This window comes from Ambystoma mexicanum, chromosome 3p (assembly GCF_040938575.1).
Source record: "Ambystoma mexicanum isolate Mex_15411 chromosome 3p, UKY_AmexF1_1, whole genome shotgun sequence".
NCBI classification, from domain to species: domain Eukaryota; kingdom Metazoa; phylum Chordata; class Amphibia; order Caudata; family Ambystomatidae; genus Ambystoma; species Ambystoma mexicanum.
Genome location: NC_090925.1, coordinates 342,546,186 through 342,574,154, shown reverse-complemented (window position 1 = coordinate 342,574,154; position 27,969 = coordinate 342,546,186). Strand labels below are relative to the sequence as shown.

At 49.6% G+C, this 27,969-nt stretch overlaps 1 protein-coding gene across 2 annotated transcripts in view; it reads right to left on the bottom strand.

Moving 5' to 3' along the window:
- The window catches only part of CSNK2A1 (casein kinase 2 alpha 1), a 373,872-nt gene that overhangs the window by 136,326 nt on the left and 209,577 nt on the right, over nucleotides 1-27,969 (bottom strand). The window contains exons 4-7 of one of the 2 annotated variants that reach the window (XM_069650948.1): nucleotides 11,343-11,444; nucleotides 11,007-11,057; nucleotides 10,640-10,699; nucleotides 10,428-10,511 (exon numbers count right to left, since the gene is read on the bottom strand). In XM_069650948.1, coding sequence (XP_069507049.1) covers nucleotides 10,428-10,511; nucleotides 10,640-10,699; nucleotides 11,007-11,057; nucleotides 11,343-11,444 — 297 coding nt within the window. The remainder of the gene's footprint in view (nucleotides 1-10,427; nucleotides 10,512-10,639; nucleotides 10,700-11,006; nucleotides 11,058-11,342; nucleotides 11,445-27,969) is intronic. The other variant, XM_069650949.1, reaches the window with a different exon arrangement.

Sequence of the window (27,969 nt, the reverse complement as noted above, 5' to 3'; positions counted from 1 at the left end):
AATCCCAGGTCCGTGAGCAGCTGGACGGTCTTTGCAGTGTGCTCCACGGCGAGCTCCCTTGTCCTTGCCCGGATGAGCCAGTCGTCCAGGTAGGGGTAGACGTGGATCCCCTGTAGGCGCAGTTGCGCTGCCACCGGTGCGAGGCACTTGGTGAACACCCTGGGTGCCGACTTCAATCCGAATGGGAGGGCCTTGAACTGGTAGTGCCGCCCTCGGACCATGAACCTGAGAAACATTCGGTGTCTTTTTAGAATGGGGATGGGGGCAAGTCCAACGACAGGAAATAGCCCTCCTCCAGCTGTCCCAGCACATGCTGGAGGGTCACCATACGGAACCTCTGTGCCTTGATGTACTTGTTTAGTCGTCGTAGGTCCACGATGGGGTGCCATCCTCCTGTCTTCTTTTTTACGAGGAAGTACCTTGAGTAAACTCCGGAGCCCCGAAGCCTCTTTGGGACGAGCTCGATGGCACCCTTCTTGAGCATCGCCCTTACTTCCAACAGTAGTTAAGGGACGTGATTTTCGTTCCTGGCCACGGATGGAACATGAGGGCACTCCTTCTGAAACTCGGGGCGTGCCCTTTGGCCAGGGCGTCCAGCACCCAACAGTCGGTGGAGATGGACTCCCACACGCTGACGAACCTCGCCAGCCGGCCTCCCACCGGGGTGCTTCGGCGGGGGCCCGACCCCACGGTCGGTTCAATCTTGTTTGGAGGCCGCCTTGCCTCCTTGACCTCCCTGTCGACGACAGGCACCACCTGACTTGCCGCGTCCCCTGTAGGCTTCCTGGGACGAAGATCTTGCCGCTTGGCGGTACGTGGAGGAGCCACTGCCGGATCCCTTGGAGGCACCCTGTCTGCCTCCGGAGCTCCGAAAGGACGGCCGTCGTCGTTGGAGCACTCCCAGTGCCCGGGCAGTCTGTCTTGATGGCCTGAAGGGACCGCCTTCCCAAAACAGGTTGTTCCCATCGAAGGGCATGTCCAAAACCTTGGTTTGTACGTCCTGGCAGAAATCCGTGGCCTTGAGCCATCCTCGTCGTCTCAATCAAACGCTGTTGCCCAACTGACGGAAACCGGGGTCAGCGATGTCCGTTGCCACCGTGATGGCGAGGTCAGAAGCAATCTCCCCCTCCTGTAGGATTTCAAGGGCCTCAGACTTCCTTCCGGACGCCAAAAGGGCTAACAGAGGGGCGATTTTGAACCACAACTCCCTGTCGTAGCGGGCTACGATAGCCAGGGCGTTGGCCGCCTTGATAGTCGTTGCTGCAGATGAGATGATCTGTCGTCCCATCGTGTCCAACTTCCTGCCCTCGCCGTCCGGCGGGGAAGTTGATGTCGAGGCCGATGCCCCCCCAGCTTTCTTCTTTGCTGCCGGCGAGACGACAGAATCCGGGGTAGGTTGTGCCCGAAGGCACAAGGGGGCAGCGTCAGGGACCCTGTACTACTTCTCGTACCGGTCCCTCTTTGCCGGCACCGTGGCAGGGTTCTTGAGGAGGGCGAGCCCCTCATCCCAGTTGTCATCAAGAAGCGGTACGGCGATGACAGTCTTCATTTTAGCCTCGCGCCGTTGGTAAAGAAACCTTTCTTTCTTCTTTTCTTCTGGGCAGAGCTGAAAAAGCTCGGATGCCCTGGAAAGGATCCAATCTCGTCGGGCGGGGACGCCCGAGCAGGGGGCGACGGGGGACACGTCCCGTCGTCGCCTCCGTCATCTGTACCTGTCATAGCCGTGTCAGTGCCTGTATCATCCCTGTGGGTAGTAGACCGGGGGGAAGGCAGAGCAGGCCGCAGAGGTGCGAGAGGTGGCGTAGGATGCGTTGTCCTCCTCCAATGCGGTGGACTCTCCCAAGGTCCTGGCTCCGGTTCCCCCGTCGGGTCTGGCTCAGGTACCTCTGTCGGGGGAAGGGGCAACCTTGTCCCTATCTCCGAGCATAAGGACTGAATCGCTGACAAAATGGCCGCCGAGGTGTCCTGCGGCGCCGGAAACTACGGGCGCGAGGGCTCTTGAGGAGCCTTGTCGGCGACACAGTCGCCCTCGTCGGGGTCCCTCCCGATGGGCTGGGACTTCGATGAGCTCTTCTTCAGAGGTCGTGTCCGTATCTACGATGGCCATCAGCCCCTCCCCCACCTTTTCCAACGAGGACTTCGTGGGGGTCTTCTCAATGGGCCTGAAAGACTACTCCCTCCGTGGTGGCAGGGAGACTGGGTCCTGAGGGCGCCTCCACTGGTGTAGCCTCCACAGGCTGAGCCAGGGCCGCGGCGACATCCTCAATCGAGGTCTTAGCAGGGTGAATTAAGTCCATCGCCACTTTCTGGACGCCTGGGGCCTTCATCTTGGGGGGAGGGTCCAAGCCTCGCTCCCCCTCTGCCGGAATCTTTGAGATCGACCGGGGCCTCTCCAGAAGCTTCGCCGGGTTCTCGGACTTCCTCTTACCTGAGCCAGAGCGTTGGCTCGTGGTTGATGGCGCCGGGGAGGATGCCCCCTGCCTGGCAGCCAAGGAGCCCGACCGTTCGGCACTCCCAGTGCCCGCGGACTCGCGGTGCTTAGCCTTTTGTTGGGCCCCCGTCGCTGGGGCGCCCTCACAGGACTTAGAAGACCGCTCAGACTTCTTTTTCTTCTTCTCGCCTGACGGGCTCTTCCCTTCCAGCCAGTTGGCGAGACGGAGGTGGCGAGACGGAGGTGGCGATCCTTCATGGTCCGCTCCGACATGTTCCCACAAAACACACAGTCCTTCTCCATGTGCGTCTTGTCCTCATGGAGACCGTAGAGGCATAACGAATGCTCGTCGTCCTTGAAAACATTCTGAAGCTGGCATCCAGGGCAGGTCCTGAAAAGCTTCCCGGGCGTCGAGCTTCCTTTCTCCTGGGCCATGTCCGGGGTAGGCCTCGGAACTTCTGGAATCCTCCAAAAGCGCAACTCGACGAAATTTTCACCCTTGAGGGGCGTAGAAAACTCCGAAACGGATCCCCGTTGATCGGATGTAGAAACAGTGGAGCTTGAGGCTCTATTTAACCGAAAAATGTCCTGAAAAAGTGCGAAAACGCAGCAAAAGCTCGAGAGCTACAGCACGAGGACTCCCAACACTTGAACGTGCGGTAAAAATCTGAGGATGGCTGCCAGAGGCGGGTCTTAGGGAGTGCAGTCATTGGCTGGGGCAGTATAACCCAGAGACCAGTGATTGGTTGCTACTAAGAAAGACAGATCAGAAACGAAACCGATACTGATTTTTTTCTATACCGAGGATTCCCGGCCTGACGACGGGGAATATTCATGAGCATGTGAATCCATGCCAGACCCCATGCTGGAGAACTTGATATTTTGGATTGGTTGAGTACTTTTGAATACAATAATGGGATTGAGGGTCTCACAGGGAATCAGTTGATTCCTTGGCTTTTGTCTAGGCTCCCCCAGGTTGCAACTGATGCTGTAATGGAGGTGGGGGGAACTTGAAAGATTGGAGTATGATAATGCGAAACTAGCTTTGATAGCTAGATTTGGGAAACTCCTTCCCAGTACCTTAAGCGGTTTAGGACCCTCAAAAAGACTGATGGTACCCCTTGGGCTACCTGGGTGTGTTAATGTTTGAAAAACTTAGATGGTTGGGTTAAGGGTTAGAGGAACCAGCTTTGAAGGAATCTTCCTAACCAGAGGGTTCCCTCATACTGCTATTCCTCAGAGGAAACTAAGCTAGGTAAGGTTCCCAAACGGGATGGCAGGGAGGGACATAATCCTCTAACCTATAGTTCGCCAACACAGGGCGGGTTAAACGCACCTACATCAGCAAAGTACACATACCACTAGAGTAAAAGAGGAAAACTACCATGCCTCAACATCCCTACCAGCTAGGCAGCCAAACAATCCCAATAACAGGATCATCACAGATGTTGAGCGCAGAAATGCAAACACAAAGACTTGAGGAAAACCTGCTAACCCAACTCTAAACGCCTCAACTTTCAACATACACTTCTCATGCAGAAACTCAAACCACCACTTAATTGCACAGCAATCTGCATGTACTTCAGCACATTGCAACGGATTAACATAACCCGGCACAACAGCACAGGGGAATTCACACAGAGCCGAAAACCGCACCCAAGCTCAGCGAACGGTGCAAACTGAACTGAAGCTGCCAACAGGACATCATAACTCACTTCCCTGTTCCCACTGCACCCTAACGCCCCCCCATCCCCCAGACTCCTGCAATAACTCCTTTTTCCACTCTATTTTCAGATCCGCCAGAGCGCCTGGGGACCACTCCGGTGGCGACACTGCACAGTGCAAATACCTTTAACATTAACAGTACACGCTTGATGCAATATGACAATCTGAATTAACTGCAGAGATTGATCAGTGCAGCACTAGTTAAAGTGAATACCAGTTCCTTTTTAATACATCTAATTAGTGGAACCCCACAAAGGAATATTGTATGAATGACAACTGCTGGGAGAGCAGGCACATAGGGCAGACCTTTCAGACGGAGATTCCTGCTCCTGACTTGAGGGTTGGAATCTGATCTCCAGGAAGTCTTCAGTCCCCCCAGATGTTGACCAATTGAGCAGAGACAATTCAATAACACAAACATTACCTTGCCCTGCCTTAACTCACAGTCCCTTAACTTGAATATCAAAACAGTTCCTTGCTCCAATTATGTTTTTTTTTTTTAAATCTGACATGCGGAGTGTACCCAACTGTTATAATGGACTCAAATCTAGCAGTGTTTAGACTGCTACTAGAACCGCATCGCTAGGTGTAAGCCTCTCTCCCACTATACAGGATTCTCAAATCTAGCTGTGTTTAGGAGTGTACCCAACTGTTCCAACTGACTTTCAAACCTACCGTTCTTGGACTGATACTAGAATTGCATTGCTAGGTATTGGTCCCTCCGACCTTACGGCACTCTCGGATCTGGCTGTGTTTGGGTCGACACAACTGTATCTCTAAGCCTTAACTGTGTCTGGGTTGGTAATCAGGTTGTATTGCTGGGTGCGGGCCCCTCGCCCACTATACAGGGCCCTCGAGTCTAGCTTTGTTTGGTCTTGCGCCCTTTGCCCCCCCCCCCCCACTACACAGGATTCTCGAACACAGGCTTGGTTTTAAGCCAATCCAAGCCTAATCCACCTAACACTCCTTGAGAGGACTAGACCGTGATAGTATAGTACCAACCCCCACCACTACCCCTAGACCTACAAAGACAGCCACCCAATTTAGTACTATACCTCGGGACAACTGTGCGCCCAGCACACAAACTCCAACGGACAGCACTCCGGGGATACTTAGCCCACCCACCTGAAGAATATACACCAAAAAAAAAAGCACCCAAGTTTACCAACTCAAGAAGAAACCAGTACTGCCATCACAAGACACCGCAGTCAACCAAACGGCACGTCCGCATAGAGCACCAAAATGCCCCAGACCAGGAAGGGGCGCAGAGAAGGCGGCCACATTGGACAGACACACAAATCCTACCCACCCCTAGAGCAACAACCACAAATTAAGGAAACCCTGCCAAAAACCAAAATGACCAGACCAAACTTCAAAAGGGAAAAATACATATCTCACACCTTACTCCACAACAACCCCTCAAACTGGATACCCCCAACGACACAGACATCACGATACACAAACAGTCCGAGACAACCAGGAAAAAGACAGGAGCACCAAAGAAGAGAAGGGGTAGACTCCAACCCCATACATCACAAGAACAGACAGATACCATCAACACCCACAGCACACGGGACAATACAACAAGGAAGCCCCAACCACCAACAACCCAAACATCAACCTAAATGACCAATTCAATGAAGAAGCCTTCGCTGATCTTCACCTAACTGGCATGAATAGAGAAGCACTGCTATTGAACATCCAAGCTTTCAATCTAGCAGACAGCTTCAAGATGCAACCTTCGCTGATCCTCATCCTTCCCCAATCAACGCCAACAAAGATGCACCGCAACCAAACAACCGCAAACCAAAACAAAGAACGACTAACAAAAACCACACCAAAAAGATCCACTGCAACCTAATCAATGCTAAGTCAATGTCCAAACATGCCACCGAAATATATGATCTGCTCTGCGACGGAAGGATCGACATCCTATTTGTAATAGAAACATGGCTAGAAGACAACTACAAGATCACCCTCAACAACTGCTTGCACACTTCAAATGCGTCCAAGTAAACAGAAAAACAAAAAAGGCGGGGCGGGGGGCTGGCTAACATCCACAAGTAACACCAGGATATCAAACTGAAGACCCACTAAACATTGATAAATGCAAATCCCTAATCATACGTCTAGTAGTAAGCCACAAAACAAGCCTGAAATTCATACAGATCTACAGACCACCAACCTACGATGCAACCTTCGTAGACAGCTTCACAGAAGCAATCACAGCCCTAGCCATCAACCACAATCACCTGATCATACTTGGAGATTTCAACATATGGTTTGAACAAGAAAGCACCACCATACAAAAATCGCCAACCAGCCAATTAGCAGCAATGAATCTGCAAGAATTAGTCAAAGGAGCAACCCAATCGGCAGGGCATACACTCGACGCAATCTTCGCGAACAAACTCCTTCTTACCACGGCACCCCCAATTCAAATACTCTGGAGCAACCACCTCATCATCCCCTTCGTAATCAAAATTAATATTCCAATAAGCAGTCAACCAGACAAAACACTGAACACCATGAAAAGAATGAACCATCAAAAACGCCAACCTAATTGAACTCCTGGAGCTCAGCAAACGACACCCAACTTTTATGTAAGATAACCTGGAAAAAAAGTAGCCCTGCTGCATTCCTGGATTAGAACTACTATAGACAACATCGCCAAAGAAAAGCCTTCCAGTCCTTCGCACAAACGTGCAATGGCAAAATGGTTCACCTCACTACTTAGCAACATGAAAAGAAAAAAAACGAAGACTAGAACTCAATTTCAGAAAACAAAACGCTGCGAACAAGCTGAAATTCCGACTAAACAACCGCGCATACAAAGAAGAAATACGAAAAGTGAAAAGTAAACACTGACAACTGAATCTTTGAAGCACCAAACACCCAAAAAGAGCTCTTCAAAATCATAAATGAAATAAAAAATCCCCCGGAATGTAACACCAACTCCGTCCACGAAACTATTCAATGACCTTGCAGACCACTTCAAAAACAATCACCAGCATCCAACAAACCATACAAAGCAGACCTCCCGATCTAACCACGATCCTCGCCTACACTCCGGCAGAACACCCAAACTACGAAGCTTTCCAGAAATAACAGTGGAAACATTCGTCAAACTGGTGAATGAAAGCAATAACTCAGGGTCACCCGAAGACCCCTGCTCGCCAGACATACAAATCAATTATCAAACAAGGAGCACCCATGGAATACCACAGGAACATCCTCAACCTTTCAATCGCAACTGGGAAAGTGCCACAAGCCTTCAAAACTGCATAAATCAGGCCAGCGAGAACCGTAGAGTACCTTTCCAACTACAGACCCATCTCCAACATCCCGTACACAGCCAAGCTGCTCGAACCGTACATATACAAAAACAAAACAAGAATTCATACAAGAGCACGGCTTACTGGACCAGGCACAAGTTGACTTCAGACGAATGAGGGGAACGGAATCAGCTCTCCTCTCAATATGGGAGCATCTGAAATGAAACTGACAACAGCACTGCCTTGATGCTCCTAGACCTATCAGCAGCATTCAACAGTTAACCACAACACCCTCATAACACAATTGGAATGACTTGAAATAACAGACACCGCCCTACTATGGATCAAATCTTTCCTAACAAACAGAACTGAAACCGTATGGATGAAACCCTTCAAATCCACCCGAGAGATTCCATCTGCGGCTTACCACAAGGATCATCCTTCTCCCCCCTACTATTCAACATATACCTACTTCTCACACTCATCAAAAGCCATGGCTTCAACTACGCCAACGATACAAACAAAATATTCAAAATACAAGACCACCTGGAAATAAACTCAACACCAGAAAACTGCCTCTGCGATGTATTCAACTGGATGAACTCCAACTGCCTCAAAATCAACCCAAGCAAAACAAAAATGTCACAAAAAAAATGGATGAGAAAACCACTTAATCCCTTGGCCAAGGGAACTCGGGACAACCCCAGCACCATCGCTGATTGTAAAAAACCTGGGGGTTCTGATGGACAATTTTATGCTAGAGCCACAAGTAAACGCTCTCCTCAAAAAATGCTTCTTCCTCCTGCGAGCGGCAAAGAGGATCTTACCGTTCCTAGCGTTCGCCAAACCACCATCATCATCATCGCCCTCGTCATGTCCAGAGTAGACTACGCCAACAGCCTATACTTCGGCATGCCTGAACGACTTGAAAAAACTACCATGCATACAAAATGTGGCAGCCAGACTGCTTCTGAAACTACCCAGAAGAGACCACCACACCAGTGCTGAAAACACTACATTGGCTACCAATAAAAACATAAAATTCAAAACGAAGTGCATCACGCATAGAGCAATACACAACCAAGGCGCTGAGTTCCTGAGAGACAAACTGCGTCTACATCAACCAGCAAGAACGCTCAGATCAAGCATGGCCATCCGCCTGGAACCAAAACCCTACAACAAAAGAAAAGTTGGAGGATCCTCCTTCTCCCACCAAGCGCCAAAAACCTGGAACAACCTCCCAAAGTAAATCTGTAACACAAGAAACCATCTACTATTCAGGAAACTACTCAAGACTTGGCTCTTCACATCATAACTAGAAAGATCTGTGCTATGGAGGGAGTTGTTTCCAGTCGCCTGCAAGAGAAATTAAGTACGACAAATACAAGTACCAGAATTCTTAGAGACACTATAGTCAATTAACCTGCTACACCCGAAAAGGAAATGAAGACACGCCTGAAAAGGTAGAGAAACAGCGTCCCTGAAGATTGATGGAGTCATGAAAACGTGCATTTGGAGGAGAAGTCAATGCAGGAAAACTTGACTGGCAACATAGTGCGCGCCTTGTCACTAATTCTTAATCATAACTAGAAAGACCGGCCACAGGGGTACCCCCCCCCCCGCAAAACATTGATGAACAAAGACAGACTGACCCACACCAAGCAATCAATGGAAAACCTTAAGGAAAATAGCCCACGACATACCAAACAACTTACGAGGAGACAGCCGTAATAGGACCAAGGACCGACTACATAGCAATACAAAGGACAAACACCCGGACGACCCATCAATAGGACCATGAACCTAAACTATTACCGCCCAGAACAGACCTAATCATGGCAGATAGCAATGAACAGGAAACCCCGTACCATTAGCACCAATCCAGAGGGTGAGAAACAGAATAAGCACCCACACTATACAATGTCCACCAAGATACAGCTGGAAGCACAATCCGGCCATCACACAGTAACTACAGCTCAATAGCCCAAGGAAGTCACCCCACGGAAACCAAAGAACCAACTAAAGATAGTCATGACAGGAGGAAACTAACGACTGAATACACATGCTGACCTAGACAGATTCACTAGGACGCCCATCAACAGGACCCGGACCCTGAAGCATTCAAATCCTCAGACCAGGGCCACATTAGTCAACAAGAGAATAGATGGTACAAACCCAGTTCCACACCCGAAAAAAAGGTTCAGACACACTGATCGCTCCATGGCAGGAGATGGTAAGCACTCCATACAATACTCACTACGATAAAGCTGGATCAGCGCAGCACCAGCACAGCCAGACGGCCCATAAGGAACCAGCAACAACCCCACCCACAGGGATACAGCCTGAACGGGACCAGAAGTACCTGACATCAGGATACAGATCCGACTAACCCAACCCTCAACTTTCTGCATACTTAACCCACACAAGTCACACAACTATTTCTCTCCCAGCAATCCGCACACACTTTACCACAGCAAAAACACAAACAGCACACTAGGCCTCACCGGATCCAATACTTGCACCAAAGCCCAGCACTCTTTATACCAAGCTGAAGCTGGCAACACTGCACGACTTCTCCCATTCCCCTCCTCCCGACCAACCCTACCCACCCTCCTCCTGTTTACAGATCTGCCAGAGCGCCTGGGGACCAATTCCATTGGTGACAGTGCGCTATATAAATACCTTTAACATAACAAAACATAGTGCCTATGCACAAGTGTTTCCGGCACCAACGGGGGGTGGTGTGTGGGGGGGGGGGGGGTGGCTGGGTGGTTGGGGATCTTACTGGTTGTGGCGTATGCAAGTCTCACTAAAAGTCCCAACAAGAATCTTTGTGATCAGCAACATAACTTGCACAAGGGCATCAGTACGGGTTGAAAACCTACGTTCAGAGTTGTCAACCCCCAATTCAGAACATGGGTTTGAAAGTGCTTTCATTGTTAGTACAATTGGCTCATCCTACAGCAGTCTTAATTCAGCACCTTGCACAGCCTTACCTTTCTGTGTTCGTGGTCAATCATGACATTATGAGGTTTGACGTCTCTGTGCATGATGCCCATGCTATGACAGTAATCTAGAGCCTGCAGAAAACAGAATCAGGGAGAGTTAAAATATACCTACAGAAGTGAACAAAGCTATGATTTGATGTCAGATTGACCCAAAAGGCAAAAGTGCCTAAGAGGGAACCAGCATTGGAAATGTCACTAACCTTAAGAATCTCATACATGTAGAAGCGGATGTCGTAGTCCGTTAAAGTCTGATACAGCTGCTGTTAGAGGTAAACACGACACTTAAGTGAGCAGTAAAATATACCTTTCAAACAATTGGGGAACCCCAGAATTTAGATCCATGAACAAGACACCTAACTTGTTCACCTAAAACACTTAACAAGGGCTGATTAATCATTTGCAGAGTCTGCAAACACAGCTTAATTTGCACAAGTGCCAAATAACAGTCAGTATCATTCCTACGTCTACAGACCTAGAGTCCCACATCACACCATATGACAATAGTCAAGGCTAAAGAAATAGTGATTTAAAAGCAACAAAGAAATGAACTGCACCACCACATTGTACCTTAAAGTCTGTGTTGTTTACGTGTTCGAAGACCAGAGCTGGCGTTCGGGACTGTTGAGATATGAAATAATATGTTACAGATCAGGACATTGTGGACCTATAACCAAATGTATTAGCCGACAAGGAAGCTTCAAGTCGCACCAGCATAAACTTCCCTTTAAACATAAATCTTCCCCAGCGCCTCTGTCCAATTACATAGAGAAAACTGATCGCACCCACTTCTCCCAGAGCAAGCCTTCAGACAACACAATCATGTAGCACAAAAGGGAATGCCATATTGCAAGTGAGGGTGGGTCACATCTGGTCTCCCCTGCATCTTTAAACTTATCTACTTACCACAGGGTCTTTAACAATATCTGCCAGCGTAATGATGTTGGGGCCACCTCTGAGGTTTTCCAGAATTTTTATTTCTCGCTTGATTTTCTTCTTTTTTACTGGCTGAAAATATACAGAAAGCAACCACTGTCAGTTCACACAGCATCGCACCTTTAAGGTGTGGTGTGTAGTTCGTGTCCAAAAGGGCACATCTCTTCACCACCCTCCAGCACCAAAACAGTAACATCCAAACATGAAGCATTTTCACTAGTGTAGGAAGGACATTAGACAAGGCATTATCTGCCCTCATTTCGGTGGACGCATGAAACATGTGACAATCTCCCACATGGAAGCATTACCGGGTATAAGGCAAGATACAGTTATTCAGATATTAAGTAGCATGCATACCCTTTAACCCCCGCCCTCCCCACAAACCCATATTTTCCTATTTGAGCCCATAGTCGTTTCACACCGTACACCTCAAAGCACAGCAGGAGAGGTTTCTGCCACCTATGACTAAAACACCTATTGTACTAGGCCACTGGCAGCAGTAACTATACAAGCTGTCAAAGTAGCAATACCAAGTTACAAGTTTGGCTCCTGACCATGAATCCTATATGGCCTGGTTGTGCTTAGGCTACTTTATCAGTCTCTTGCAGGTAAATAGACCACAGCCTTGGTCATTAGTACCAATCCTGAGCTTTCAAGCATACACTGGGTGAAGCTGACTCACCAAGAGTAGGGCACACTTGTGCTCAACATTTTCTTTAAATGACCCTCCCCATCCCAAATGGTTTCATCCCATAGCAACACTGAACAATTTTCCCCAAAAAGGCACTCAGAACTGTTAGACACACAGAATCGAAATTGCCGGTCTGAGCTCTGCGCTGAAACATCTTGAAAGTCCTATTAGCTCATAACAGTGGACACTGTGGGGCTGGGACTGGTTCTGGTTTTCATGCCAGCGTCCTTCCTTCAGCACTTTTTGGTAATATAAATACACAACCAAAACGTATGCAAGCATCTAGATGTGATTGTTTATGAAGTGAGCCATCAAGAAGACTCCTTTAACAGCACATGCTGGGGCAATTCTAATCACAATCTTGCTGTTAAAGTGGTGGCGGTGAGATTTAATCAGTGGCATAATGCTGCCAAATTTACACAACTGTAATTTCAAAGGCTTTTTGGCCAAGGTGCCAGAGGTGGTGGGGAAGGGGTAAATATTTAAACTTGAAAGCTTCTAGCCAGCCATTAAAAGTCAACCACCATCTCAATTCCATGCATGCACACAGCATGCCATTAGTTACTGACCAAGAGTCAATCACCAGCAGCGAATGGCAAGCTTCCCAGTCTCCGAAGCCACGCTCTGGAGGACCCTTCCCCCTGCCTCGAGATCCAAGCCTTCCTAAACCTTGCTCCAAAAAGGGACTGAAAACCCACCCGTTTCATTAGCAATCCTTTGCCTGCTAACTGTTGTAACCACCTAAGCTGTAACCAGAACCTAGAGGCCCACGGGTTAAGTGTGCTATGGAAATGTATAAAATGCAAATTCTGCATCCTGTGGTGTGGTCATACAACCACTCAATCTATGGCAAGAGCGACTGGCACTATCCATTGGTGCAAGAGCATGGTCTGGGGTAAAACCCTTCACCAAAGACATAAGTGACAGAGGAAAAATACACTAGGTCACCAACAATACCAGGTTTACAGGTACAGCCACGTTTGAGAGGTTTTTCCACAGGCTTCTGGTGAGGGGTGTGAAACCATCCATCTTAAGGGCAAGACAGGGTTCAAACCAATACGACCAGCTACACTTCATGGGTAGCAATGGCAGAGCAGTCAGACTTAACTCAAGGGAGGTACAGTTAGTCAAAATAGATGGCACAAAAAGACTACAAAGACAATGAAAAACAAAAACAAACCCAAGCAAACCAAGCAAACCAAAAAAAGGATTACCCTATAGGCGGTCTGGGTCACGTAAATTCTTAGACATTTCTTTGTGCTGCGCATATCATTGAACAAGGTTGCCCCATTCAGAGAAACCTTCATTGATTAATTCTTCAGGAAAACTCCCAGAATCGGCTGCGATTTATAAAACAAGCTGTGCCGTCCGGACAAGGTCTCTACCCAAGTAAGTAAAAAGAAAAAACGGGGCGTGGCTTGGAGCCAACGCGATGCAGTCGCTCCTAAAGCCGCCCGTGGACGACCCACTGCTTCAGCTAAAATTGCGTGGTTCCTGTGGCCTATACGATCCATCGACGCTAGCTATGTGGATAGTAACCGATGGGGCACTAGCGGCTCAAAGATGAAAGCTGAATCCCCGCCCCCCCTCCCCCCCTGCGGCTCGAAGAATCCAAGATGGCGGGCTCACGTATGATGGCGGCCACAGTCAGGAGTCAGAGGTGATCCTCCCCATAGCACTCGAGCCGGAGGAGAAGGACGGACATCCGGATATCCAGACATCGGCCGGCGAGGGCAGCCCGGGCCCCCCCCTGGAATTGGCGAGGAGCCCCCGCATACATCGGCCCTGTTTTGTGCACCCTCTCCCTTTTCCTCCTGGGGCGCCCAGGCCCACGTCGCCCTACAGCTACACATCCAGCTGTCGGAGATCTACACGGCTGCGTTAGTGGCCCACCGGGATGCTCGGTGGGGCCTACCTTACGGCTCTGGACATATGCAACGGCCCTATAGGCGATTCAATTCCTGGAGCGAAGATGGGAGACCCTGCCCTCAACGGTTGGCGGCGGGAGCCTTCAGCGGGAGCCCCTTGAGAGATTTAAGGTAGGCCTAGCTCGCATGCGCTTCTCCCTGAGCTCTTCCTGGGGCGCCGCGGCCCACAGTCCTGCTCCTCTTCACCGCTACATTGCTCCCGGTGGCCATTGTCCTGCCTCTAACAACTAGCGCGATGTCCAAGCAACAAAAGACCACCAAGTCTTCGGACATAGCAACTCTGCTGACCGCTTCCGACAAAGCTAAACAAGATTCCTGCTCCTCTATCTCACGGGAATCCCTAGATAACAAGGGACCTTTGGCGACCAAAGAAGACAATCGTGAATTCATGGCAGATATCAAATCAGAATTCCACTCTTGTATGGCGGAACTCGCAACTAAACTGGAAAGCACAGACAAAAAGGTCGGAGGTTGAACAAAGTAGGAGTTGTTGGGGATCATATCCAAGACCATGCCTCCGCGCTAACTGAGGTCCAGCGCTCAATCGAACTATTGCAGGACAAGTGTGACATCCTGGAATACAAGCAAGAAGACCTTGAAAATAGGGCCTGACGCAACAACCTCTGCATTCGGGGGGTTCCCACCTCGATCCCAGACAAGGGGTTAGCTGAATATGTGGGCTTCTTTTTCCAATCTCTTCTCCTGACCTCGAAGATTCATTGCTTCTCCTACATCGCACCCACAGGCTGAACCCCCGACGCGGAGTGGAATCGGATGCCCCCCCCGCCCGTCATTACTAGGGTGCACTTCTTTACTACGAAGGAAGCTATCTCGACAATAAGCCGCTCCAAAGACGAAATTACATTACAAGGGACTTCTCTCCAGATCTTCCAGGACCTTTCTCCGCTTAATCTTCAAAAGAGGCGAGCCTTTTAACCGCCCTTCTTCAGGCTCAAAAAATCTGCTACAGATGGCTCTTTCCCACAGCTTTGCAATTTTCCTACAAGGGCTCGCTCAGAAAAATTAGCCACCTGGAAGATGCTACCGACATCCTGCGCCCAGATGCTTCCAAACCCACGTCTTTCACGCCCTCCGAAGCAGCGGCTGATTCAAACCTGGTGGCCTCCCCTAATCCCACACAAAACTCTTGGTCGAGGGTTCCCAGATTCCGGAAGAGGAAATAGCCAGATGTGACCCCATGATGGAGCTTCCACCTCGATCCCGGCTCGCAGCCCGGCACCATGATCCGATCTGCACCCTCAGGAACACATAAGCTTTATTCTTGAAGCAGCGGGCATTATTCCACGGCCCATGCCCGGTTCCAAGGCACAATCCATCTATGAGTCCTTGGAACAAACCACTAAGATTACTCATAAGGTTAGCCATGTTGGCTACACACTGTTCGATGGCCCCGTTGCCCAAGGGAGGCATTAGAACCGCAAAAGGGCAGCCACCCTCAGTTAAAACTCGGTCCTCCCGTTGGCGGCCAGAGAAAAAACCCCACAGGCAGGTTGGGGAATGGCTACACACTCCGCGACATGATAGCTGATTCCTCTACATCTCCCCCTACCCCCCCCGAGGACTCGTCAACCTCCCCGGACCTAGCCTCGGAACATCGAACTCTGAGGTTCGTAACCCTGAATGTCAAGGGACTAAATTCACCAGCCAAACGCAAGTCTATCCTACAAAAGCTTCAGAACAACGTGCAGCTGTGGCTATGCTACAAGAACCCCATCTGCTGCCGGCAGACCACAGCCGCCTGCCCTCCTGAGACTTTCCGAAGCAACTTTTCGCGTCTGGGAACTCCAAGATGGGTGGCACAGCTATCCTATTTGGGAGGGGTCTGAACCCTCAGATTCTAGAATCTATAAAGCTGCCCGGAGGGGCGGTACATGGCGGTGAAATGCCTACTACTAGGACAACTATTCTATAATCTCTGTATATGCACCCAACTCAGGCCAGGCGCTGTTCTATGAATCCCTGAGTACAACTCTCTCCCCGTTTTTGAAAGGCCAGATAGTGATTGAAGGGGACTTCAATGGGGTCCCGGACCCCACGAAAGACGAGTCACACCCACCCAGTGCTGAAGACCTCACCATAGCCCTGGCTCTCCTACAGCTATTTAGAACTTTGGGGGTGGTGGATTCATGGAGAGTACGCCACCCATCCGAAAGAGACATTTCTTTTTATTCTTATGTCCACCGAACCTTCTCCAGGATAGATCTTCTCCTAGTGTCCCCACAAATCTTCATGTTTACCAACAATGTGACAATTGGCTCCAGAATCTTGTCTGATCATGCACCGGTGACCCTGGAAATCCGAGTGCAGGAACCAGCTAACCCCCAACAGCGCAGATGGACTCTATATGATCCGATTCTCAACGATATGCCACTCAGGAACGCAATCGCAACCACGATCACCAACTTCAAGGAGAACCCCAATGTGGACACCTCTACCGCCAACACTTGTGACACAATGAAGGCAGTAGTGCGGGGTGAACTGATTGCGCAAGGAGCGGCCTATCATAGACACAAGCGTCAAACTCGCCAGGGCCTTGAGGAAGATCTTAAAAATGCAGAAAGGACCAATAAGGAGAAGGGCTGGACCCCTAAAACTCAGCGGGCCATCCGGATAGCACAGAAAAAGATCGAGGCCCACCATGCTGAACACACTGCCCACCAAATTGCAAAAGCAAAACAGTTTTATTATGCAAACAAAGCAAATAAGCTACTAGTGGCCAAACTTGCCAAGGCGAAGAGGAACAATACAATTGTGGGCTTGCGGGACCCACGAGGCAAGGTCCATTACGCTGACTAGGACAAACTGCAGCTCGCTGCGGCCCACCTGACTCAGGTGAGGACCGCTCCAGCGCAGGAAACGGAGTAACAGAACTAATACTTATGGGGTGCAGCCCTTCCCCGGCTAAAAAGAACAGCCTGTGACTCTCTGAAGGCGCCGATTACTGACGTAGAAGTGGACGAGGCAATAAAAGCTCTTAAATCCCGAGCCCCTGGCCATGATGGCTATACAACCAGGTTCTACAAGATTTTCAAGCCCCAAGTATTAGCACCTTTGGTACAGTTGTTTAACTCGTTCAGGACCACGGGCACTGTAACCCCGTCCATGCAGGAGTCAATTACTGTCTTACTACCTAAATCTGGAGGCGATCCGAAGAACGCTGCATCATATAGACCCATTGCCCTGCTCAAACATAGATGCTAATATTTAATCTAAAATCCTGGCATCTCGTCTGTCTCGATTCTTGCCGGAGATAATGGGTGCGGATCAGAGTGGCTCCCTCAGACACCGCTCCATGGCCGACAACATTCGAAGAGCCTTTGATCTGGTGGAACTCGCCTCCCGAGATTCCCGGGAGTTGGTGCTCTTGGCCCTGGACGCGACCAAGGCGTTTGACAAAGTGGATTGGACTTTCATGAGGCTCACCCTTGGGGCTTTTGGCCCGGAGTTCTGCACTATGACGCTGGCAAATTACAAAGCCCCCAAAACCCTTCTCAGAGTTAACGGCACCATCTCCTCCCCCATCAACCTAACTTGCGGAACCCGACAGGGATGCCCGCTGTCGGCACTTCTCTTCGCTTTAATTATGGAACCGTTTGCCCAGCGAATCAGGTTGAATCCTGCAGTCGAAGGCTTTCAATCAGGCCCGGCACACCCCAAGCTGGCCCTCTATGCAGATGTCCTCCTGACTATCACAAAACCCCACTCCTCCCTCCCTCAAGCCCTGGCTGAGATAACGAGCTATGGCAGGGTCACAGGCTTCACAGTCAACTACCGGAAATCAGTCGGCATGGAGTGGGCTTCACCCGAGAAGCCCTGGTTCCGCTGTGCCCAATACAATGGTCGACCAAAGGAATTAGCTACTTGGGAGTTCAGATCCCGGCCAGTCCAAGCAAGACTTATCGGGCTAATTTTCCCCCATTATTTACAAACTTCGAGGCAGATTTGAGACGCTGGGCGACACGGATGGGCCGTATTACAGCCTGTAAAATGAACTTACTACCGAGATTTCTGTATGCATGCTCCACACTCCCAGTGCCGGTTCTGGCGCCAGCCCTTCAACGCTTACAGAAGAAAATGCTGCAGTTTATTTGGAGGAGGGGGGGGGGGGGAGCCCAGGATTCCTAAATCCACGATGCTGGGCAATGCGAAATTGGGTGGGCTTGGGGTTCCTGACTTGCAGAAATACCAAATGGCGGCTCACCTGTCTTGTATCCAATCATAGCAAGTCCTCACCAACCGCCCTAGATGGGTGGACCTCGAACAAGCGCAGTTACCCCCTCCCGCTACGCTTTCTCCCACATGTCCCCCCTCCGGAACGGCGACAGTGGCGGAATCTCCTGGCATCCACCAAACACACCATTTCGGTGTGGGACAAGGTGTTGAAACAGAAGAGGATCCGACGGGGCTCAGCCCCTTCTCCCCAGTGTTTATGAACCCGACCTTCTCTCCTGGTCTGTCTCCCTGGAATTTGAAGGCCTGGATTGCAGGAGACCTAGAGACCCTGGGTCAACTTTTTGAAGGGGGCCATCCCTGCACCTCTGAGCGATGCAAAGAACTCTTTAGGATCCAGGAACGAGAGAGGTTCACATATACCCAGCTACGCCACTGGTGCACCCATCCACAGACTCGCCATGTGGCTACTCGTCCCCCCACAGCCATCGAATTGACCCTTAATGAGCTCCCGCCCCGAAGAAGAATCTCCACTCTATACAAGCGCCTCCAAACGGATTTCCTAACCTCCAAGACACAGTATATGGCCCTATGGGAGGCGGACCTGGGCCATCCGATTGAAAACCAACAGTGGGTTAACATCTGGTCCCGGGCTCACACCTCCTCATCATCATGCATCACGAATAGAGAGTGCGCCTACAAGATCCTCCTCCGGCGGTACTACCCTCCCTTAAGACTCCACCACATGAACTCCACGATCAACCCTCAATGCTGGAGGCAGTGCAGCCAAATAGGCTCCTCCTTCCACATGTGGTGGTCCTGCTCCAAGGCCCAAGCCTTTTGGAAACAATGCCTGGCGACGATAGCGGACATCAGTCAGGTGCGACTGCCCTTGGCCCCCGGTCCTATCCTCCTTGGAGAACCGATCCCCGGGATCTACCCCAGGTCTGGCCCCAAGGCCAAACTATTATCACAATGCCTACTTGCAGGCAGGAACGGGATAGCCCGCACCTGGAAAACGACGGAAGGCCCCCTCATGCCTTTCTGGTGGATGAAAGTCTGGGACATCCTGATCGCCGAGAAGGTGACGGCTGCCGGGACAGGCACCTTGCATCGCTTTCGCAACATCTGGGGTATGGTATTGAAGTTTGACTTTCAAGCCCCAACTGGCCAGGAGAACTATTCAGGATGGAGACCCCCTACAGGGACGTGAAGGAACTGGAGACTGAAGGGTGAGGTGAGAGGAGCATCAAATGGTATTACTGTATGCTACATGTCGCAAGTTATTAAGCTTTGTATTGCCATAACCTGCCTGTTTTTTTCTTTTTTTTTTGAAACGTGTTTATTTTAAACAAAGGTGGGGAATTGGGGGAGAGAAATGTTAAAGATATTTGTACTGCGCACCGTCACCAACGGAATTGGTCCCCAGGCGCTCTGCCGGATCTGTAAACGATAAGGTGGGATGGGTTAATAAGGTGAAGAGGGAGTAGGATAGTGAGAGGAGTGGTGTTCTGTTGGCAGCTTCAACTCGGTATACACCGGGTGCTGAGCTTTGGTGCGGGTATTGGATCGGTGTCAGTCCGCGTGTGCTGTTGCTCCGGCTTATGTGTTGTTGCAGTGTTGTGAAGTGTGTGCGGCTTGGGGTGCGAGAGATGGTTGTGTGAGTTTTTGAGTGAGAGAAGTATGCAGAGTTTGAAGTTATATTGGTTAGTGGGTTACCTGACCTTTAGCATGCTGACATTCAGAGTTTTGTCTAAGTGTGGCACTTGTTGGCCTTCACAATCCTATCTGGAAGCGGTGCAGGCCAATGTTCAGAATTCTATCTAGGTGTGGGCATGCTAACATTCACAATCTTATCTAGATACGGCGCAGGCTGGTGTTCAAGTGTGGCACATGCTAACATTCAAGTTTCATCTAGGCGCGGGCATGCTATCCTTCAATCAAAATTCTATCTAGATACGACGCAGGCTAATGTTCACAATTCCATCTAGATGCGACGCAGGCTAATGTTCACAATTCCATCTAGATGTGACGCAGGCTAATGTTCACAATTCTATCTAAGGGTGGACATGCCAATATTTACAACTCTAAGTGCGGGCATGCTCACATTCAAAGTCCTAAAATGCACAAAGTAAAGGATATATGGCAATTTCTGTGCTCCGAAAGTCAGGAGGAAAACCAAAATGAACAGGACTAGTGATCATGAGCACGTATGACAGCAATGTTATTGAGGGCAGTGCCGATTTTGGGGAATTAGCGTTCGTGGGAGAAGGGGGTCTAGGGATGGAGTAAAAGGAGGCGGTTACAGTAATTACCTCCAGAGTCAGAGGACCCCAACCGGGATTCTAATGCACTGAGGATTTCAGTGTTAACCTGGAATGCAAGAGGGTACAACAGTTTCATGAATATGGATGTATGGGAGGATCTGAGAGATTTCCTGGCACTACAAGAAACCTGGTAGACTCCTGCCTGTGTTAGATGGTTACACTTCTGTAATGAAGGCAAACAAAAGGGGACGCAAGTCGGACAGTTGTATTATCCAATAGAAAGGCTGGTGCTAAGCAAACTTTTTTGATGTTTAATCTTTATATTAACCAGGTAAATGAAGAGGGCATTGGATCAGAACTGGATAAGATCTGGTCAACATGGCATGCAGTATACCCCATTTCAATGGTTTTATGAGTGGGGTATTTTAATTGTGTCCTGATCCGGACATCTTGAATTATGAATTGACTGCCTACTTAAGTCTGATTGTTTATTCCAGATTAGTGTTAAAGGGAATTGGCACAAACTGAAAATTCTCCCTACCCTTGGAGAACCTGATCTTTTTGATTTTAACCTCCCGAGCGAGTCATACATTTTGCCACTCGTGTTTTTCTCGGACTAAGACTTTTAGCAGTTTAATTGAGTCTGGGAAACTCCATAGGCATCTGTTTTTTACATAGTGACTGCAGTGCCACTGAGAAGTCTCAGGCTTCTCTTAATGTTTAAATACATTTTCTTTGGTGAACTACCGTTACCAAGAACAGTGAGATAATTCCTAGCTCATCTTTATTTTGTGGTCCAGCACACACCACCCTATGTACAGTGCTGAGGGGCTACATAGTAACTCCTTATCCCAGTTCTCATGTACATTTTTGTTAAACTAACTTGAATGGCTGGTGGCAGTGGTTATTTGTTGCTACCTTTTGTGCAGGGTACTAGCAGGCTGATTTCTCAGAAGCAGTACAGCACCCACGGGTGAATTTTTTTTTCAAAATGGTCCCCAGTCTTTTCTCGCCATTTCTTGTTTGTTCCTTCTGGGCTTCTACTCTTTAAAACTAGGTTCGAGTCCTTTGTGTTGGCCTTTGGCAGGCTTCAGCCCTATTGCCCGCCCAGACACCATTGTGTCTGAAGGCAGGAATTGAGGGGGAGCCTGAAACTTCACCGACCTTTGTTTGCAGGCATGCCTGGTCAAAACCAGTTCCAACTGGGCAGGTGGCTGTCCGAGCGGACAAACTCCCCTCGTCCACTCTCCCCATGAGATGGACAGCTGCAGGGCTGTGAATTGATGGAATTTCGCCTATATTAAGAGTTGGGTCTGCCCAATACCAAGAGAAGTCTTGTGAAGTCCCACACCAGTTGGACTTTACACAATCTTACCAACAAGTAGACCAACTAAAGAGGCAAGAGGTCTGTTCTGGTCTAAATTCATGAAACATTTGTTTGAGAAGGATAAATGGGAATGTTGAGGGGTATCGGGATTGCCAACCCACTCGTGGCCCCTTCTCCCTTTATAATGGACTTTATGTATTGGGTATTTGTAAGGCGCTTCCACATCAAGAAAATTGTGTTTCAAAGTTACCATATTTTCACAATGGATACGTTTGATAGTGGTGCCTTTTTTTCAGTAAAGCACAATTGAAAGTCATCATGCAATGCTGGTATTGAAATTAAATCTCACGAATGGTAAGGCTGTTAACCTATGACGAGAAAGCCTCTTCATTGCCTTCATTAACAGATTTTTTGCACAAGTGGGAGCAAATATTAGTACATTTAAATCAGAAAGTTGAGGATGTCTTGGAACAAGCTAGAAAAACAAAGGTATTGCTTCCCACAGAAACGTGAAGCGGGTACATGTGGAATGCCGCCATCAGGATTGAAACTAAAAAGAATAGATATCCAGGACATAACTTAAAGCACACCCTGACCTACCAGAATATATCTCATGAATGTGAGGAGACATTTATAATGCAATTAATTCATTAAGGAACTCCCATGGAAAGACAACTGACCATGAAAAATTCAGATCTTAATTGAAAGATTTATAGAGCCTTCTCTTTGGAATGCATAAAACCATATGATATAAAATATGAAGCAAATTCTTACGAATAGGATGGAAATTATTTATGAACGTCAATGTACACCACTATGAATTAAAGAGGATATGACCTTTGAAATGATTGAGATATGTAACAATTCTGTTTGAAAATATTTTTGGAAAACCTATACACTATTGTTTAGGCAAAAATGTTATATCAGTGTGAAGGGAACTATGATCTAAAGCATATGGAAAACACTGTTTAAATTGTGACATCTTTTCCTTGGAACAAACGTTTTCCTAAAACTGACAATTGAATGAAAATGTATATATTAGCTGACATTGTGCCCTGAAAAAGCCTTCGGTGGGCAACACATATGCACGTGCTTCATTAGGTTAATGTTGGCAAAAATGGTAGAGGTAGCACACTATCCATAGAAGGTAAAATAAGGGACAGCCGCCGCAGCTCCTGCTGCTTCTAACCCGCTCTGTTTGGCTGCCATGGAAATGGAAGAGGGGCTCCGAACAGAGCCCCACCACCTTCCTATTCCATGGTGACCATGTTTGTATAGTATTTTCTATCTGTAAACCGATGCTGCAAGGCAACCAGTTCACAGAAAGAAACCCATGTACGGAACTACACAGGTGCGAATGGTGAGATGCCTGTTGATTGCGGGCCAACCTTATCGGTAACAGCAACGCCACCCTTGTTAAGGGCCCCTTGCTGTGCTAAGGCCCTCAATTTGGCAAGTAGGCTGTTACCTCCAGGGTCAGCCTGCCCCTTCAGGGTATATCTCCTAAAGAACAAGTTACTTACCAACTAACATTCTTTCGATTGGATGTTCCTCCCACGTATTCCTCATCTTAGATATATCCTTACCTTAAGCTTTGCTGCGTCGGAAAAAAAATTCTCCCCAGAGGGTGCTCCTCTGGAGGCCGCGGCGTCGATGTCCCTTGGCGGCATCCGTCGAGCACCAACGTCATCCGCTGTATAAATGCCCTGAGCGCGCCCGTTGGCCTCAGTTCTGTTTTTTCGTATATTGTAATCAAGGTATTGTAGTTAGTTAATGGCGTGCCTCTTTTGAGCCAAGTCTTAAAAGAATTTAGAGTGCAAATCACGTAAACTGTACTGTGGGGTTGGCTGGGAGGGTCGATGAGGAATATGTGGCAGGAACAGCCTATCGAAACAACCTTACAGTTGGTAATTAACTTGTTCTTCAAATGGATTGTGTCCTCCCACGTATGCCTCATCTTAAATAGAATCACAGAGCAGTTCGTATTGGAGGTGGGAGTACAGAATTGTTCTAGTCATGTTGTGAGGATAGGAGAGAGCACCCCAAGGGAGCCGGACCGGGCCCGATGCAGGGTGCTCGGGGAACAGCGCCTGCTCCGCCGCGGTCGGCGCAGTCACGGGACACAGGGTAGGTGCCGCCGCTGGCAGCGCTGGAGGGGATTGCTGGAGAGGGGCCACTGACAACAAGGATGCCTTGCCGGCGTTCCGCGACGGGGCCGTCTGCGCTGCCGCAGCACCGGCGCCTCTCACAGGGGGCCGGGACACTAGCGCTGCGGCAGAGCAGTCAAGAGGCACGCCACTTCAGCAGGACATGGCCAGACACCTCGGCCTCCGGTGTTGAGTGGCGGCAGAGCTTGGGGAACCAAGAGCCTGGCTCAGGCCGACAGCTCAGCGTTGGAGGAAATCATACGTGGGAGAGCGAGGGCAAGGGTGTTTACAATAGAACCCCCTCCTTACCTGAAGAGGCTGCCGACGCAGGACCTCCCCTGAGACAGGCATACAATGAAGCACCATGTTGGGGGGCGGGGCCTATGAGGAAAACGCACATCAAGCACTGCTCAAGTGCAATGGCAGCAGGGGGAGGGCTGGAAAGTGGAGGGAGAGCTGGAACCAATCAACTGAAGGGAGGAGGAAGGGAGAGGGCAGCTCTATTTCTAGAGGGAGGGCTCCTTGAGGCTCTACCAATCGGAAAGGGGGGGGTGTCCCCAATTGGCCCTTTTCCCCTCCTAGGACTGGGTATAAAAAGGGACTGGCCTAATGGCAGTGTTGTTGCTTTTTGCAGGGAGAATGAGAGGAGAGTTGAAGCAACTGGTGGGCCTATTCGGGTCTGAGCAAATAAGACTTCACAAGGAGAGCAAGCCTTGGTTCTTTTCCCACCATGAAGTAACTGTGGGACTACTGGGAACCCAACCTTAGTGGTTAACACAGAACATTAACCCGTGTTTAAAAAAGTTCTCTCAGCATCAACCTCGACTACTGTCCTGATTCCCACAAGTGGCGTAGTCGGCAGGATTGAGAACGCCATGGAGAAAATCATCCAAACGCTGTCTGAGGGGCAACAAACTACAACAGCTCCTCCAATTACAGGTCCAGCAGGCGGCTGCTGACTGCCAGGCCTTCAAACAGGCAATACAAATGCAGAGTACCCTTCAGTCCACATCACAGGACAAAGACTCGGGCACTTGACGGATGCGGTGACCAGCTCCCGAAACCAGTCTATGGTCCCCTCCGCAGTGTTACAGAAATTTAAGGAAGGCGAAGACCCAGCGTTCTTTTTTACGTTCGAGAGGATAGCCCGAAATGCACAATGGCCTGCGAACCGCTGGGGGCAGTACGTCGCACCCCTGCTATCAAGCATAATGCAAGGAGCCTACCAGGCTGTCAACTCAAATGGAACCACCCCCTAGGCTGAAATTAAGAAGGCAGTGTTAGACTGGTTGGGACTAGATGAGGAAGCCTACAGAATGAGGCTACATGACACTGACTCAAACCTGGGGAAACCCCCAGCAGCTCTTCTACCGGGTTAAAGATCTTGCAGAAAAATGGCTGCAAGCGCCAGGTGCAGGCTTACAGGATGTATTGGATAAGGTCACCCTAGAACAATTCGAGGCCCTACCCCCCCCTCCGATGCAAAGGTGGGTCCGCCAACATCACCGACCCACCTTATCTGAAGCTGTGCACATAGCATCCGCCTACCAAAAGGCTGGGAGGGGGGGGGAGCAAACCCTCTGGAGCCGGCTCTTCCAACCGCAGCCTGATACCCCTAACGGAACCCGAAATAACCAAGGGTCCTAGAGTGGCTCCACCTAGATGGAGAAACATCCTACCAGAGCAGACGAGAAAAAGCAGTCCCGATGGCCGGCCCACCCCGTTGCCCACATGATTCCGGCAACCACAATGTTATGACTGGCGAATGGGGCCATATAGCCCGGTTTTGCCCCAGATGAAGAGACGCAGAGCCAATGAAAAATTCAATTTATGAAGGCGGAAACAGGGGCCACGGTGCCAGGGACCCTACAACATGGACATCCGGGTGGACGGGATCCCCACCAGAGCCTTAAATCGACAGTGGAAGCCGGCAGATGGCGGTGCTACAAACCGTAAGTGACTCGCTAATGTAAGTATTCCAATACGATGCATACACGGAGGCGTAAGGACATACCCCATGAAAACCATAACATTAGAAGTGGGCCCTAACATTGCAAAGATGAGAGCTGCCGTCCTCCCTTCCTTACGCGCCCCGGTGGTGATTGGAACTGATCTGCCCCTCTTCCACCAGGCCATAAAAGCCATGGGCCAGGGATGGTGGGACGAAGCAACGTTTTCCAGGGAGTCAATACTCCCAGGCACCCAGGGCCGTAAGAAAACCAGTACGGAAATAAGGGAAATCCGACTTGCTAAATGCGCGTCCATGTATGTCACCCAACGAATAGCATGGAACCTCGAGGATCAGGAGGAATCCATCCGGGGAGAAACCCTAACAGACCCTACCTTAAAAATGGCTTGCGAAAGAGCCACCATAGATTAGGATCGAGACCTCACCAAGGGAGCCGGTTTTACCTCTAGGCAGTGTCTAGTCTATCAGGTCTACCAGACAGAAGGAGGAATACGAAAGGAGCACCTACTCCTACCTAGGTCCCACCAGGTAATTATTCTCCAACTGGCACACAATCATCCATGCTGGGGCCATATGGCCTCCCTAAAAACACAATTTCTTTAACGTTTCTACTGGCCAGGGATCTATGGGGAGGTGGCAAAATTCTGTAAGGAGTGCAAGACTTGCCAGCTGACTAGTGGGGAGAAGCCAGCCAAGGCACCCTTACAAAGGATGCCGCTAACACCATACCCTTCCAAAGGATAGGTATGGATCTGGTAGGCCCCCTAGAAACAGCCAGTCAAGGGTACCTGTTGGTTGTTGTGGATTATGCCACCAGGTACCCCCGAGGCCTCCCCCCTAAAAGGGACATCGGCTAACCAGATATGCGATTAACTTATCCCTTTTTTCTCATGGGTAGGCCTACCCACCGAAATCCTTACCGATCAGGGTACGAACTTTGTCGGCTATCATGCGACAAGTCTGTGAAAGGCTACAGATCAGACAGTTGCGCACCTCCGTCTACCACCCCCAGACGGACGGTTTGGTGGAGAGGTATAATCAAACCATAAAGAAAATGATGAAGTGTTAGGACCGGAGGGAAAGGACTGGGATAGAGTCATACCGCTGATCCTAATGGTACTGAGGGACACGCCCCCAATCCTCGACCGGATTCTCACCATTCGAGCTGCTATTCGGAAGACAACCCAGAACCATTCTAGATCTGGCCAATGAAGACTGGGAAAAAAACACTAAGGAAACGTCCCTAACCGAATATGCCGAATATCTTCGAGAACATCTATCCACCTTAAGAAATTTAGCAGAAACCCATCTAGGTCTAGCACAACACCAGCAGGAGAGGGCGTACAACAAGGGAAGTCGTCTAAGGAAGTTAGAACCAGGGAGAGGGTACTAGTGTTACCCACCAGCACCAACAAGTTGTTAGCCCGGTGGAGGGGCCCGTATGTGGTAAAGGATGTAGGGGGCCGGTGAACTATCGGATACACCAGCCAGACCCGACCCCCTCACATAAAATCTACCATATCAATCTCCTGAAGAAATGGACAGAAACCGCCCCGATCAATGTTCTGGCCACTCACGGGACTGGTGTGAAACCCACACCCAACCAGTTGGATACAGTTCAATGGGGTGAATTTCTCACGGAACACATGAAGAAAGAGATCCTGGAGACGCTCAAATCCCACCGCGAAGCCTTCTCCCCATTACCTGGAAGGACCAACCTCAGAGCATCAAATCGAAACCCAGCCCGGACAAATAGTCCGGCTGCGACCTTACAGGATCCCGGAGACTGGTCATAAAGAGGGAAATCAAAGAAATGATCGGACTGGACATCATCGAACCATCGACCAGTGCTTGGTGTTCCCCCATCATACTCGCGCCCAAACCGGACGGGGCTGTCCGGTTTTGTATGGATTATAGACCGCTCAATACGATCTCATGGTACAAAGCCTATCCCATGGCTAGAATGGATGAATTGCTGGAAAGACTAGGTGCTGCCCGTTACCTCAGTACCATGGACCTCACCAAGGGATACTGGCAGATCCTGATCCGGAAATCAGACAAGGAAAAGACAGCCTTC